The sequence below is a fragment of the Eurosta solidaginis genome, chromosome 1, assembly GCF_040869045.1.
Source record: "Eurosta solidaginis isolate ZX-2024a chromosome 1, ASM4086904v1, whole genome shotgun sequence".
NCBI classification, from domain to species: domain Eukaryota; kingdom Metazoa; phylum Arthropoda; class Insecta; order Diptera; family Tephritidae; genus Eurosta; species Eurosta solidaginis.
Window position 1 is genome coordinate 107,786,964 of NC_090319.1, and position 16,700 is coordinate 107,803,663.

A 16,700-nucleotide genomic window follows, 5' to 3' on the forward strand; every position below is an offset into this window, starting at 1 on the left:
TGTGTATATAAAACTACCCTACAAGAAACGCTGATAGTTTTACTAATACACTCACACTTCTAATTTACAATGCTGATCCTGCGATGACATAAACATTGATACTCAAATTTATGTATGTTCCTTTGTTCGCTCACGCATGTCCGCATGTTCCCAACGACAGCCTATAATCATGACAAAGGACTCAAACTGGGAAGGCTTCGGACACCTGGTACAGAACAAAAGAACATACAGCAGATACCATAATGCATGTGAGACAGATACATAATTCTCAACGGAATTTTATGTATGCGAGAACAGATTATCCGATTTAATCATGTTGTCACTACTGACTGTCATATGGCAATCAAATGATTATCACGGTTGTTTTGTTATTTTTTAAATTCCGCCATTTTCAAACGACGAAAACTATATAAAAAATGAGTCTAAAAAATGAAAAAGAGAGCATTTCAAAGCTCCATGCTAAAAGAAAAAAAATCTAAAATAATGTTAAAAAATACTAAAAGCTGTCGGAATGTATGGGGCGCACTCAAAAAATTGATACGCGAAAAATAATAGTGGTTAGTGGTGATTCATTTTTAAATGTGTTTCCGCATGAGGAAAGCGCTCTTCTGTTGTTTTGTTATTTTCTGAATTTAAATTGAACATTTTGAACTCGAATTCTTATAAAACTATTTATTTTAAACAAATAAGAAACACGTATGCTTTTATCACGTACAAAATTAAAAACGTAATGAAATAAAGTAAATAAAAAGCAAAAAGCATTGTTTCATTTTTGGCGGAATATAACAATGGTCATTTATGATAGTATAACAGTCAAACCTGATATCTACAGTAAACTATCATTTATGACACTTTTTGATAGTTAGAGTGTCAGCACTGATCCAAGAAAAGGAATGAGAGTGAGCAGTACGGCTATATACTTAATCAGTAGGCCATGTGAGTGTATAAGAAGGAGACAAAAGTCACACGTACACAGTTGTTTACATCACATTTGCGCAAGTCCCCTTAAGTTTGTGATAGAAAGCTTGTATGAGGCGCTGATTGTTAGGTTGACATTGCTGACAATCCAATGATAGTCATATGATAGTCAGTGTTCTTGTAGGGTAGTGCGCAGTTGCATTTTGTCAGAGTTACCATAGTAAATTTTATTATCAGTTATTTGTATACAATATTTTACTTTTGGAAACTCTGTGCGATCGTCATCGTGTCGGGATCACGGTCGTTAAAAAACGAGCAATGATCGGCTGATGGTGGTCCGCAAACGCATTGCAAAGGAGTATTGTTAGAGTACTCCAACACGAAGAAAATGGGACACATAATCCAACAATTTTTGCAGGGTTATAACAGCCCTACAAGACGGAGATAACCAGTTCACCCACACATTCAAAGCTTTTTTCGCTCTCCACTAACACATCGACGTTTCATGCTGTCATCGAAATGACAGTTCATTAATTATTCCGGAAAAATTGAAACGCAAAAAAAATATAAATTGTTTACAACGAAAAATATCTTGTGCTTTTAGTTGTGACATGTGACGGAAATTAAAAATTTTGTTGCAGAGAACACCTTTTTGCGTTGGCGACCTTCGCCCAAAATAACATTAAGTTAATTTGAGTTGTGACATGTGACGGAAATTAAGAATATTGCTGCAGAGACCATCTTTTTGCGTTGGCGGCCTTCGCCCAAAATAATATTAAGGGTAAAGTTTTACAAGACGGTACACCACCTAATTTAAAAATATCAAATAATAATAAAAACGGAGCTCGAAGCGCGCCTTTTGATTCCAAGTTTGATAATTTTTGATAAAAATTGGGTGGTGCACCGTCTTTTAAATCGTTACCATATTAAGTTGTATAGAATCGACGGGATGGCCTACAAGGTTTTATGTCAACTAAATCGCTCCCGATATGGTCGGGCTAGTACCTTAATGGTTCCCGGAACGTACCCGATCTGCATCCGGCAAAGGACCACCAAAGTCCATAACGGGGAGTGTCCTTATCGCTACAACAACAACAACATTATTTACTTTCTGATTTTCATTCATACGTATGTGCATTTTTAAATATTAAAAAAAATGTTATATTATTCTAATAGATAGCATCTCCGCCGGGTTGCGATTCAGCTCAGAATATGCCAAAATCAAAGGAAATCTACAAAAACAAGGTACTTTACAAGCAACATGCTTTGGAATACGGTACCAAACTGGTTGGATGTATTTCCCTAAAAAAGGCTGGAACTACGCATCTTGGTTTGCCAGTATTTGCTTCGGTAATTTATATTGAATTGTAGTGATTAAAAATTGCAATAGTAGATAATGTAATGTGAATTAAAATTGAATAGGTAGCCGGAGCAAAAAAGGCAACTGATCGGCCTGCAACTGTTATTTATGTGGTGCCACCGGGAGCTGCTGCTGCTATCCTAGAAGCATTAGAAGCAGAAATGTCTTTGATTTTTTGCATCACCAAAGTTGTGCCATAACATGATAGGGTTCGCGTTAAGCACGCTCTCTTAAGGCAAAAAAAATCGCGTCTAGTCAGGCCCGATTGTCCAGGAATCATCGCACCAGAAAGGGTAAGTAAATTGGCTACCATATTAAATATATAAGCAACATGTATGAATTTTTTAGTGATAATTTGTCATGCTTTTGTTGATAATCAACTGAAGAATGCAAATACGACAGAGTTCGAAGTTCATGTGAAAACCAATTAATTTTTTTAATTAGCATTTGGAGAGAAAAATACATATGTATGTATGCATAGAACTGCATAGAAGGGGAGGAAAAATGAATTATTATCAGTAGATTTGCAAGATTTTTGTCATTTCCCCTGCATCGCAGTTGTCATTACATTGCGTTAAGAGAGGACATGAACACCTTACTACCCACAGCCAGTTAAAATTATTGTAAATTTTGCTCTTTTCATCACTGTTTCAAAACGTGGAAAGTTATATATCGAGCATTCCATGGAGAATGGTGCATTTTAGCAGACTTTCGCATTGCCGGCATTATTAATATTCAATCCCTAGAAGGTTTAATGTAGTCATATCAATAGTTCCCGAGATGGTGGGGCTAGTACCACAATGGTGCTTGTTACCGGAACGTAGATAGATAGATCATTTATTGAGGATTGCACAGTGACTTGCACATCTCCTTCACAGCACCTCATCCTAGCCGACTTCCTTGATGAACCCCAGCAGTGTTCTTTGCTTGAGGGATTAAATGTGGGAATGCTCTGGCCATGGTGAGCCCATAAACTTAGCCCTACGTCTTGAAATTGCGCCGCAATCTAGAAGGATATGGTCCACCGTCTGCTGATCCATCACAAAATCAGTATGAGTTGTTCGATACTATACCCAGCTTTTGCATGTGACTGTTCAGTCTACAGTGTCTTGTAAGAATAGCCGTTGGGGTTCTTAGGTTATCTTTTTGAGAGGCCTATTAATGCCCTATATCGAGTTGTCCTGTAACCCCCTAACAGTAACTTAGATTGACTCAGGCCTGGCATATTGCGCCAGTGTTCTTCCCTATTTCCCTTTCTTCTACTAATAGATGCCCCTGTGAGCCAACTGGCAGGAACGGCTCGGTATCGATGGGTCATGCAGTTGCTGCCTCTCTTACCGTGTTGTCCGCCTGTTGTTGTTGTAGTAGCAGTGCTTCGCCCCATCCAATAGGTGCGACCGATCACAAATTGTCATCAATGTCCTCTAACGGGAGTCCAAAGAAACTTTCTGTTTCAACAGGGGTGGGCCATAATGAGAGGAGTGTTAGAGGCGTTGGTTGCACAATACAGTTAAAGAGATGGTTGGTGACATGTGGGGACACATTACAAGCAGGACAATGTTTTGTATGTCGGGGTTGATTGTGGATAGGTAAGAGTTTAACCTGTTACGTTATCCAGCTCGAAGTTGGGCTAGAGTGACTACTCTCGTTTCCCTAGGGAGAGTGCGTTCCTCCTCTGCTAGTTTTGTTCTTTGAGTACAGTAATCACCGGCATAGAGGTCCGACGCCTGTTTGTGGAGTTCACTGAAGACATGCTTGTGTTTTTTAGCTTCAAACGGCTGTGTTCTCAGGTGCCGTATTTCCTCATAATGTAATGAGGCCGTGAACAACAAGAGCCACAAAAGATTTATAAAAGTTACGAGGACGCTGGATTTTGGAATCTAGCCCAGAGCAACCTGTCCGATGCAACCATCCCTTGCACGTGAAACACTGACAAGAGTATTTATTTTTTTAATTTAATTTATTTATTATTACGGCTGTTTAGGCCCAAAACTTAAACTACTAAGTACAATTCATTGTTATAATCACTTATTTCTATTGAATATGCTGTTGGAATGCCATGTGATTCCGATCAGCATATTTACTAGCGTGACAGAGGGACGAGTCAGTGCTCCCAGCTTAAGGCAACAAAATTTGGAACTTATATTTTTCAATTATATGTGTATTTTAAGCTTTCGGAATGTATTAGTCTCCGATCAATGAAGCTAAACATGTCTTTGGATGTTGGAAATTGAAAATAAGTGTATCCAATCACCCCTCAACTTTGTTTAGTAAAGACGCTGTCGGAATGCATGAAGATTCCGATTAGCACAGCTCAACATATAATGGGAGGTTGAAAAGGACGTGTTTCCAATCCCCCTTGCTCCAACTTTTATTTGGCCTTATTTTCGTTAATTTTGTTACACATTATATAATTTTATTGTTATATTTATGCTGTCGGAATGCGAATGATTCCGATCAGCAACAGTAAATACCAGCTGGAAATACCGAATTCCAGCGAAATTAGTTGTTGGAACTGTCTGGAGTTACAGGTGGCGACCGATTTTCTTTTCCTTAGGGCCGGATGCATTGTATTTTGCTGCTACCATTATTACCATTCCCTTTTCGCGCTCCAGTATCGGTATATCATGTAAAAAAATAAAAGAAAAAAAAACTATCTTATTGGAAGCGTTTTACAATGCTCCAATAAACTTTTTTTTAAAAGTATTGAAGTTATTACTACTTTTTATGTGATTAGGAAGTTCATTGAAATATTTCAGGCCCTTATATATATGACCTTCCTAAAAAGATTCTTTTCCGGCAAACGCAGCAAACCCATTTCTCAGTACTGGGGTCAGGAGAAGGACCCGGATTGGGGTCGATACCTTCCCGGAAGAGGAGAGTATGGCGCAGACCCGCTGCAAGGATCTGCTGGGGGGTTGACAATTTGTGGGAGAGACGCAACAAATTAAACATGGAGTCCGCCTGCTCATTGCCCTCCACTCCCCTGTGGCCTAGGACCCAGGCCAACAGTACTACGTTGTGTGCTCCTAATTGATTCAGCTTTTCTACGCACTGAAGGACAAGTGCTGACTTTATTTCGAACGCCGCAAGTGCCTTTAGTGGAACCTGACTGCCTGACTGAATATGGCAATTGTTTCTTTGGGGTATCAGCGCTGAAGGTTCAGCTTAGCGCACTAACTTATGGCGAATACTTCCGCTCGAAAATGCTCGGATGTGCTTTTAGAGTTACTGATATTTTGGTTCTGGGTCCGAAAACTCTGGCTCCAATCCCCTCTGGCGTCTTCGAGCCATCTATGTACCTTCCGATCTTGAGCCTAGTAATACATTGCACCCGCCTATACCTATACAGCCGTACCAAGAGACGGAGCAGCCCATTACATATTGGCACAACCGGAGCACTGCTGGACATCCATCCTATATGAAAGCTATGCATTCAAAAGTGTTTGTACCAGTGACTGGTGCACACCGAACTGGACCAATGTATGCTATATTGAGGCCTGCACAAATACCAAGCTATGTTTATGTAAATAATGTTACTGCTAATGTCAATTTGCACGGTTGAGCACATACAGTACCTACGTTTATACAAGGTGGAACACTGATTCTTATATTTTTATTATCTCAACGGGAGAATACATTTTAATCATGAAATACATAACTATGGAACTAGAAGCAGCGGAAATATAAGACTTCCTAGAGTAAGAACGGAGTTCGCGAAGAAGACTTTAGAATATATAGGTTATAAAATGTACAATGATATACCAAATGCGATAAAAGACTGTGAAAATATTAATAAGTTTAAAGCAAAATTATTTTTATACTGTAAGTCATTAAGCATGTAATGTATACAATTTATTTATATATATATATATTTTTTTTTTTACCTTGAACTAGGTCTTAAAGACCGTAAATAAATAAATTATTATTATTATTATTATTAAACTGTAGACTAGACTCATGACGGGTATTCTTACTGGACACTGCCTCCTGGCGTCACATGCCTTTAAATTAGGCTTGGTCAGTGATAGCAGATGTAGGAAGTGCGAGTTGGAGGAGGAAACGATCGATTTCATTCTGTGCTCGTGCCCTGCGCTTGCCGGGCTAAGACTCCAGCTGACAGATGTCAGATCTAGAAGCAGCAAGTGGCTTAAGTTCTAGGAAGCCGCTAACCCGCTGGAGCCATGAGAAGCGTGGGTGCACTTTGGGTGTCCCAAGACAAGTTCCGTACCTGCTCCGAATAATTTGATAGATAGATAGATTAGATAGGGATCTGTTCTAGGTCCAAATCTTTGGAATGCGGTGTATGGCGGGGTGCTACAAAACCACCTTCCCGGAGGCACGGAAATTGTCGGCTATGCAGATGATATTGTCGTAGTAGCAGTGGCCAAGAAACTTGATCTGCTCCAAGCATTATGTAATGACGCCATGGGAAGAATAGAGGAATGGTTGACGAACACGGGGCTGGAGATGGCTAGCAATAAGACAGAAGTGGTTCTGATGAGCTCAAAGCGGACTGTGGATGAGTTGGTCCTAACCATAGGAGATTTTCAAATAAATTCAAAGCCCTCCTTGAAATATCTAGGAGTAATCATTGACTCAAAACTAACTTTTCGGGAGCACTTCAGGGCGGTGGGGGACAAAGTTTCTAGAGTTAGTGGAACCCTAACGCGAATAATGCCCAACATCGGCGACCCAAGCGAAGCTACCCGTCAGCGATTATCCAACGTAACCAGCTCTATAATATTATATGCAGCACCAGTATGGCACAGATCTAAAATGGTCCACCAAAAAGATATACTAGCAGCCTACCGCATTACTGCTATACGAATAGCATGTGCTGTTCCGACGACGCGATCCATGTTTTATCCAGGAAAATCCCAGTAGATCTACTCTCAGGTGAAATGGCCGATCTGTATGGCATTGGATTCAGCCGACCATCTGAAGATGCTAAGAAAACCGCAAGGTCACGAACAATAGTTAGGTGGCAAGAACGGCGGGAAGATTCGAGAAAAGAGCGCTGAACCTTCATGCTAGTCCGGAATATAGCGGAATGGTACGAGCAAAAACACGGCAAACTAAATTACCATCTCACACAGATATTGAGCGGGCACGGTGGCTTGAAGGAATATCTACATAAGCGTGGGATAGAGGAGGATCCTTTCTGCCCAAGCTGTCCGTCCGAATTGGAAGGCGCAGAACATGTAATATTTCACTGCCCTCGTTTTCACGGTGAAAGACTGTCTGTAAACAGAGTTTTTGGAGAGGAACCTTCCATTAGGAATTTAGTTCCACGAATTTGCGGACAAATAGATTGTTGGATTGCTGTGAGCAAGATGGCCTTTATAGTAATAACGAAATTGATGATGCATGCCGAAAGGGAGCGTAGAGAAATGCGCATACGAAGTAGTGGCGACTAAATCGCCTTTGAAGTTACTTTACCAGGTCCTGATTCTAGTTATCTGAAATTTCTCTTGTGCCTTTGGAAAAGAGCTATGTGTGGAGCCCTATTTATGGAACACTTTTCGGCTTATATTAAAAACTTTTAATCTATTCTTACTGATATGAGTTTCTTTTTCATTCTAGGTAATTTGATTTTGACGATGTGAGGATAGAAATATCCCAAATATTCCAGCTGTGGCTGTAAGAACATACATTTGCTCAAATTAGAAGAAAACTGCACGGTTGAGCACATCCAGTATCTACGTTTATACAAGGAGGAACACCACACTACTTTCACGGGGATGTAGCCACCGATCACGTTGTTGTAAGAGCTTATTTTAAATATGTTATTCATAAACACTGATTCTAATATTTTGTTTTGGTTTTTACTTTAGAGTCAACCTGTTATATAAGCGATGTCAGCTATGCCTGTAACTTAAGCGCCTTCAGATGTAATAGTTACCGCGGACGCACACACACAGGAGTAGTTCACTACGTGGGGATTACACTAATCAAGGACTTTCAATATCGGAAGGATTTCCAGCACTATAACACACCAACAATATGTGCAATCACCCGAATAAATTGTACAACAAACGTTAACACCACATCATCAGCCAGCAACAACAACAACAAACGCAACAAGTTGAAACTTCTAAACAATTAATGACTAGTGAACCACCAACATATCCGCAATATGCGCAAACATCAACACCAACATGTGTCGCCTACTTTGCAACACGGTGAAGATGGCCAAGGCCATTCTGATTCTAATACTGAAAAATTTATCATGAGACAATGCCCAATGTATGTATTTCAATTAAATTCAGCACATTGTTGGAAAAAGCATCTAAACTTTATGCATCGTGTAGAGAAACCAGAACATTTACAATTTAAATATAACGAACGTGGTGCAAAATGTAAATTTTGTGTTATTCAAGCAGCTACACCAAGCTTCAACAAATTATTGGACCATGAGATTTCTCATATGCCTAATAGTCATTATTTAAAATGTAAATTATGCGATTGGAAGACGAAAATACATTCAAGTATGAATTTTTATTTACGTGTACAACACGCTGAAACAATTTATGTAACAACGAAAAGTTTAGAATTGAATGTTTGTCCATATTGTAATCACAATGGTATTTACGCAAACACTTAATACATCTTTTCTATGTTTAGAATGTGGTGAATAATTTAGAACAAATACAAGTTTACGTGTACACCACAAGATTTGAACGGAAATATCTTGAGGGTATGGTTACACCTATGTGGCATCTACAAGATATTTATAATTACTAGTATGGAATGAATCCGGATATGGAAGAAAACGGAGGTGACGAACCACCATGCTTCTTTGGATTCTGGTGATACTCCTGACATGCTTCCTAATTTCCCTACGTCTGATGTTACTATACCTACCAAACTAATATGACTGCAAACTGATGAGCAACACTACCAGCGCAGGAAAAATAAGGACTTCAAAACAAGGTTTCGGAAAGGGCACGACTATGAATAGACGTTAATGTATTTATATAGTTTATAAATATAAAAATTCACATATGTAAAGTTCGCTAGAGTAATAAGGCAATAATTTAGGTAATAGTCTAGTTGAGGGGTCGACTGCTAATACGCTACCAAAAATATCGAGAGAGGTGTCAAAAGACGCGTATTAATCTCGAGAACACTAATCCGATGGCGGAAAAGAAAAATTTTATCTCTGTCCGGAGATATTTGCAGTTGAAGTTGGCGATTTGCATGTGGTTGTTGTTGTGTTTGTACCCACAAAAAAAATTGTGCATCACCGTGGCGGTAGCCACGGTTATACCACACACCCGGACTTGGCATGGCGTAGCCCAGGGTTATTTTTTATAAGCGCAGCCGAAGGCCGCCAACGCAGAAAGGTGTTCTGCGCAAAAATACTATGGATCCGACCCCCGGTTTCGGAGGTACCCGCGGGTCTTTTTTCGGTTTTTCGTTAATATCTTTTGAACGAGTTAATATTTTTATTTTCCGCCATCGGATTATTAATACTGATGACAATACGCGTCGTTTGACACCTCTCTCGATATTTTTGGTAGCGTATTAGCAGTCGACCCCTCAACTAGACTATTACCATAATTTAAATTCTAAAAAAACATTGTATATATGAATAATTTATAATTAAATATTATCTGAACATAAAGGACGCGTTTCATTCATAGAAAAAGCGATTTGACAGAAGGTAACCGATACGGGTAACCGATAGACCAGTTACCCGTATTGTTGTTGTTGCATATGTTTTGGTTAGCGATAACGAAAACATAACTGATGAAGTAACTTAAAAATTTAAATAACATCGAGCGAGAAGGAATGTCGAAAACACAATAGGTAAGAGCGAGAAAGAGAGTCACACGTACACTATTTTGAGAGAGCACATGCGTTACCTTTTTCACGACAGCAATGTAAAAGTCATTAAGACGATACCCAGCAAAAATCTAGTGACCAAAGATGGCGACCAACAACAAAATATCCCACATTGTTCCACAATTGTTAGTATGGCAGAATGAGATGGCCTAATTGAAATGCCCGATACATATATGCTTGCCTTTTCTTACATGCTATGTACCCTCAAATACGTCACAAAAATTTTCTGCGAATCAGCCATTCCGTTTACCATAGTTGCACGCAACATCAATTGATAATCTTCCAAAAATTATATGCATAAATTGTACAGATAATTTGCAAGCAGCATATAATTTCAAACAAGTAAATTGTACAGATAATTTGTACATATAATTTCAAACAAGTAGCTCGTCGTTCAGATGAAGAATTTAAGAAATTGTCGGCTATTGTTGATGTGGCAGCACAGCTTTGTAATGTCATCGATAAAATATATACATACATAAATGTGAATGTTGCTACAAAAGCGCGATTTATTTAATAAAAACATTTAAATTAAGTAAAAACAATGCAAGAATTATATGTGAAATATACTAAAATGAAATTTAAGTGTATCGTTGCCAATTTATATAGGTATTTATGAGCATAAAAGTTTTGAAAGATGTGTAAATTGTAAGTGAGAGTGCTATAGAAATTTGCTAAATTTGCAAACTTTAACATCAAATAACTCGTAAACTATAAGTCTGCGCACTTTAAGTTATATATATTTGTGATCGGGAAAACTCCCTCTTTCATTTGATACCAAGTTTAATCGCGAACTCGGGGGGTGCTAAACTAAATCGCTGCCATGCTTTCTTACAAAGTGAAATTTTATATCTAGTGTGGAGAGGAAGCCCAAGATTGAAACCACACAAGGCCCACCAAAAGATGAAGGGAAAAGGAAAATGCGCCCACCGAGTGCACCTAAATTGGATGCCAGCACGTATGCTTACATTATAATATGAAATCAAGGCAGCGATTTAGTTTAGCACCCCCCGATTTCTGGGTTGAACTTGATATCAAATTAAAGAGGGAGTTCTCCCGATCACAAATATATATATATATTTTAAAGTGCGCAAACTTATAGTTTAAAAGTATATAGTAATCCCTCTAGATATTCAGATTTCATGGAATCTCAACGTGGAGAAGGAGGTGAAAAGTCCTTGACTATGGTGGACAGACACACAAAAAAGTATGCATACCAAAAGGTTAGAGGTGGTTTGCAGATTAATAATGCTAACCACAATGGCCAAAGATATGGCGTTAGCAACTGCAACAAGCCTGAAGGCTTCGGGCAGCTTATAAATAACATATACTTTCAATTCACAATCTCATCAATTAGTTGCTTGGCTCGGATATTGTTGTATCCAGTGTAGAGTTAGATAATTCAAGGTTGAAGGGAGGCACGATTGTTTGAGGGACATGGTTTATAATTTATTCAAGTCCATAAAGTTGAGTCTGAAAAAATCAAAAATTTAGAAACAAGTTTTTTCAATTTCAAAAGTTTTTCTAAGCAGAGTCGCCCCTACACAGTGATTTGGCTAACATTTACATTTTTTTATTCAATATTTAGGCAAGCATATACTTTGGAAAAGGTTAAGTATATCAGCAGTGGAAGCAGAATTTTTACGCTCGCGTGTTTGGGTCCGCGCTATTTTTGTGTTTCTGAACGTGTCCTATATCAGGTAAGAAATATGAAGAGAAGAACGTTTTATAACCTTTGCAGTCAGGAAAATCAAGAATTTAAGCGCAGTGTAGCCGAATACGCCAATATTTCAAAATTTGCTCGGGCAGATGCTGATTTTAATGCAGTTGCGACAGATGTGTGGGACACCACCTCCGAAAGCTCTTTCTGCCGTCGATGAATTTGCTTCGAATTATATTGCAACAAACCCCCATGTCGTGGATGTAGCACAACACAGCGAACCGTTTCCATCTAGCTCAAAAGCTATAAACAACAATTTCAATAATTCGTCCAGCTCTAGTACCAACCAAACACACAACAAATTGATTGATTTACTTCCCTCCAATTCCGATTCAGCAAACGCCGATTTCATCGATGTAGCACAACACAGCGCGTCCTTTCACTCTTCCTTAAATACAACGAGTACCGTTTTGAATAATGCGGCTACTTCCTTAACCAACGAAGGAACATTCCCTACAACAAACGAAAATATAATGGCAATACTACAAACAATATTACAGAAGAATATCGACCTGGAATTTAGATTGACTAAGATTGAAGAAAAGGTGCGTAGTGAAATATTGAACTGTTATTTGTGAAACCCAATTGTAGCCGCAATACCTTGATTCTCTTTAATTATTATTTATGCTATCATTTCAGCTTCCAGAATTGGCAGAAGTCATGGCTATCTATAAGGTCATGCGTGACTCAAAAGTTCTGATTAAGAAAACGCACAAAATAGTATGCCGTATCAGCGGAGAAACGGAAAATGATACTCACACCGAGCTCTCTATCGTTATGCCACTAACATCGCTGGATTCAGTTTATGACATTGAGAAAAAGTTGGACTCAGATGATTATCAAGAATCAATGGTATTTTTGAATATTTTTAATTGTGTTTCATAACTTAAATTGGTGGTTTTCATTTAGAAATCATATATCTTTATGCTGAAAGGTGCATTATCAGACATTATTGGAGTAATGAGAAAACTTTTCTCTGACAACGTTCTTTTCAATTTTAACTGGGACGGAGTACAGGGCAAACGATCTTTATCTAAACTGAAACTCGTGAACAGCGTATTTTTTGGTAGTGTAATTTAAATTGCTTTAAAATGTTATTACTAACATTGTCCATTCCTATTAATTTAGACGTTTTCAAACTGCAAGGCAGGATCAACTTCGAAGACAGCATGAGACGGTGTTTAACGCTGAGCCACAACCGGCATAAACAAAGGCGGTATCTGATCAATAAATCCAGCTCTGCAACAGCATAAACCTACCTACAACAAACGAACAAGACACACTGAAATAATCTTGATTAAAAATTATAGAAGAACCTAATAATTCTTTTTTTCCTACGTTCCTATTCTAAGCTTTTTATGCTCTTATTAAAATAATATTCAACAATCTCGTAAAGTTTGCAAAGATTTTTAAAGCAATTTAAATGCAATGTATAACAAAAAAGTATTTTGACTATAAATATTTGTGATGAACTTACCTGAAATAATTCTAAGTTTTTTCCTACGTTACTAAGCTTTTTATGCTCTAATTAAAATAAAATTCAACAATCGCACAAAGTTTGCGAAGATTTTTAAAGCAATTTAAATGCAATGTATAAGAAAAAAGTATTTTGACTATAAATATTTGTGATGAACTTAACTGAAATAATTCTAAGTTTTTTCCTACGTTACTCTTTTTATGCTCTAATTAAAATAATACTCGAATTTCAGAACCTGCCTGAATATTCAACAATCGCACAAAGTTTGCAAAGATTTTTAAAGCAATCTAATTGCAACGAATTTGTCAATAATTTTTAACCAAAATTTATAAAATAGATGTATAACAAAAAAATATTTTGAATATAAATAATTGCTGATGAATTTAACTGACAGTACCAATACCATCAACTAAATAGTCCTTATAAATATTGTAATCACATAATTCAAAACAAAAAATTACTATGAGTACCTACGTTTATTATTGCAAAATCACGAAGAAAGAAAATTGCATGAAGTACATTCAATCTAAAATTATGCCACAGAATGCATATATCGCATTTTAAACTAAAAAATATGAAAACTTAAAAAAATTTCAGATCGGTATGTAAGTGTAAATCGATCCATGAAAGCATCGTGAAATAACTTTTTTTTTGGTAGTTAACGTTATCGTTTAGCCTGGTTTTGTTACCAATTTTGTTATTTTCGTGGTATAAATCAACATTCAACACAAATCTTCTCTGATTATGAGTTGAAATACTTTTTGGTTTAGGTTGTGATATGTAAAATTACATATTTTTGTACACAGTTCTAAAATGTAAAGGGAAAAAATTTATATTTGTGTATTAATTGAATTATTAAAAAGATATTGTTATATTAATGATATAGAGAAGCGCCAATACGAATGTAAGTGGTTTCAAACCACTGGTAGGCAATTCACCAATTTAACTGTCAATAAAATGTTAAATTGTTCATTTTATGTAAAAAAAATTTGAAAGTTGCAATTGAAGTTCTGAAAGCTCGGAAATTTCAATTGAAGTTCAAATAATTACAATTGAAGTTCACAATTTTCAATAGAAGTTCAGTAAATTATAATTGAAGCTCAGGAATTTCAACTGCAGTTCAGCAAATTACAACTGAAGTTCAGAAAATAACAATTTAAGTTCAATTATAATTTTCTGAACTACAAACCGAAATTCTGAACTTCAATTTTAATTTTCTGAACTACAAATTGAAATTCTGAGCTTGAATTTAATTTTCTGAACTTGAATTGAAATTTTTGAACTTCAATTGTAACTTTCGAACCTCAATTGCAGCTTTCTGAACTAAAATAAAAAAGTTATAGCATTAAAATTGGCGAATTACAAGTCAACTTACCCAAATTGTGAATTGCCTACTCACGATTTGATGGTTTACTGCAACAAATAGTTCTGTTAGTTCTTTTCTTTTGTTTTCTATATCATTAATTAATTTATTTAAGTTTCCCTTAACTTTGTATGCATACAATCGCATACAATAAAATTTGTATTTATGGGTCACCAACAAGACTGAAAAACTATTCCTTAAGACTTATAGTTAATAATTTACAACTATTATAAATAATGGTATATATTGTAAAAATGTTTAATAAAAGAAATGTTAATAGATTTGAATTAAAGAAATATTTTATTTATATAGCAGTATAATCCAAGTAAAAAAACGGTCATAACACTAGAAAAATGACGGTCATATTAACGTAAAAATACTCGTAAAGTTACAGGTATATAACTCAAAAAATGATTGCCAGAACGTGAATGTAAGAACAGTACAGCACTATAGTTTGTTTACATTTCGATAACCTAAAACCGTATATGTGTGAGCAGTATGGACAATCACATAAATAGGTACGACGAAATGGACTGGTCACGAAAGTTACCGCTGCCCTGTACAAATGCTACTTAATGATTTACGTGTTCCATCGACACAGCTGTTAGTCATTTTCCTAGTCAATTTACGGGCACATTTTTGCTGGGTAATTGGTGAACAAGTTATTGATGACGATTAAGTAATCGATTAGGGAACGGGTACCTGTCTTGTAGGGAGCTGATTCGACCAACCTTATGGGAATCAATAGGGCCGTTCCATTGGTTTATCGAGCTCTGGCTCCGGCTCAAATCTCATTGGAACGATCTGGATCAACTTTATGAGACCTGGCAGCACTAATATAAAACATCTGTTTTGTAGAAAATAAGGGTAGTAGTGCAATTTACGGTACCCACCCTAAAGTTGGGCCAAGATTTTCGAGTGAGGTATCAAAAGACGCGTATTAATAAGTAGAACAATAATCCGAAGGCGGAAAAGAAAAATTTTATATCTATCCGGAGATATTTGCAGTTAAATTTGGGGATTTTAATGTGGGTAAAAACACAACACCCACAAAACTAATTGTGCATCACCGTGGCGGTAGCCACGGTTATACCACACACCCGGGCTTGGCATGGCGTAGCCCAGGGTTATTTTCTATAAGCGCGACCGAAGGCCGCCAACGCAGAAAGGTGTTCTGCGCAAAAATACTATGGATCCCACCCCCGGTTTCGGAGGGGCCCGCGGGTCTTTTTTCGGTTTTTCGTTAATATCTTTTGAACGGGTCAAAAAAGTTAACTTCCGCTTTCGGATTCTTGATTAAGACGTGAATGCGCGTCTTTTGACACCTCACACGAAAATTTTGGCCCAAATTTCGGTGGGTACCGTAAACTGCACTATTACCGAAAATAAGAAGAAACGTACACAACATTTTAAGATACTGATAGAATTATTAACATTTAAATAGTTTCGCACGTAAGCAAACTATTTATTTTCCTTACATCATCTTCAAGTTGTTTACTCTTTCAGTGTTTTTGCTTTTCAATATGGCAAGATCTTTTATGAATACACAAATGTACACGTATTTAGTTCAGTGCTACAATGGCTAAACTATATAGTTGGCTCATCTCACCAGCTGATTTTATTTTTTTCATTTCACTGGAGTAGGGATTGTCAGAAGGAGATGGCAAACTTAAAAAGAAACCAACGAATTTACAACATTTTCTTACTACTTACAAATGCTGCTAAGTTTTATGTTTTCATTCCATTCCATTCGTCAACACCAACACGCTAATTTTGGCAATAGCCGTGTTTTTTAACACGCGCGTATACGTTTCGTTTGCGCGTGTTAAAAAACGCCTATCTTCGCTTAGATAATGCTTAGGAGACCCATCTAGCGGCTGTGGTAAAACAACTAGCTACAGCAACAGGGTGTAGCGAAAAGCGGAGACGCAACGCTCTGATGGCCATAGGGTATAACATATAGCTGAATCAGTTGCGATGAATTGTGGACACACAAATAATACATAGAATT

The 16,700-nt window shown here is 37.2% G+C and overlaps 2 protein-coding genes and 1 long non-coding RNA gene across 17 annotated transcripts in view; 2 read left to right on the forward strand and 1 right to left on the reverse strand.

Moving 5' to 3' along the window:
- Window positions 1-16,700, reverse strand: part of LOC137236688 (zinc finger protein OZF-like) — a 35,977-nt gene that overhangs the window by 18,010 nt on the left and 1,267 nt on the right. The window lies entirely within an intron of this gene.
- On the forward strand, window positions 1,254-8,782 carry LOC137236693 (uncharacterized). 3 transcript variants are annotated; one of them, XR_010948568.1, is made up of 5 exons: window positions 1,254-1,699; window positions 2,095-2,268; window positions 2,341-2,571; window positions 7,865-8,045; window positions 8,116-8,782. It is a non-coding gene; the product is annotated as an uncharacterized lncRNA (long non-coding RNA). The 3 variants fall into 3 exon arrangements; XR_010948569.1 differs by lacking the exons at window positions 7,865-8,045; window positions 8,116-8,782 and adding an exon at window positions 5,631-5,652 and having other exon boundaries at window positions 1,258-1,699; XR_010948570.1 differs by lacking the exons at window positions 7,865-8,045; window positions 8,116-8,782 and adding an exon at window positions 5,088-5,379 and having other exon boundaries at window positions 1,258-1,699.
- LOC137236690 (uncharacterized) lies at window positions 10,200-14,918 on the forward strand. 13 transcript variants are annotated; one of them, XM_067759617.1, is made up of 6 exons: window positions 10,200-10,777; window positions 11,259-11,336; window positions 11,718-12,394; window positions 12,489-12,701; window positions 12,759-12,915; window positions 12,978-14,918. In XM_067759617.1, exons 3-6 carry the CDS (start codon window positions 11,939-11,941, stop codon window positions 13,100-13,102), a joined length of 951 nt encoding a protein of 316 aa, XP_067615718.1. In that variant the 5' UTR covers window positions 10,200-10,777; window positions 11,259-11,336; window positions 11,718-11,938; the 3' UTR covers window positions 13,103-14,918. The 13 variants fall into 13 exon arrangements, with proteins under 13 accessions (XP_067615718.1, XP_067615719.1, XP_067615709.1 ...); XM_067759618.1 differs by having other exon boundaries at window positions 10,200-10,738; XM_067759608.1 differs by having other exon boundaries at window positions 11,247-12,394.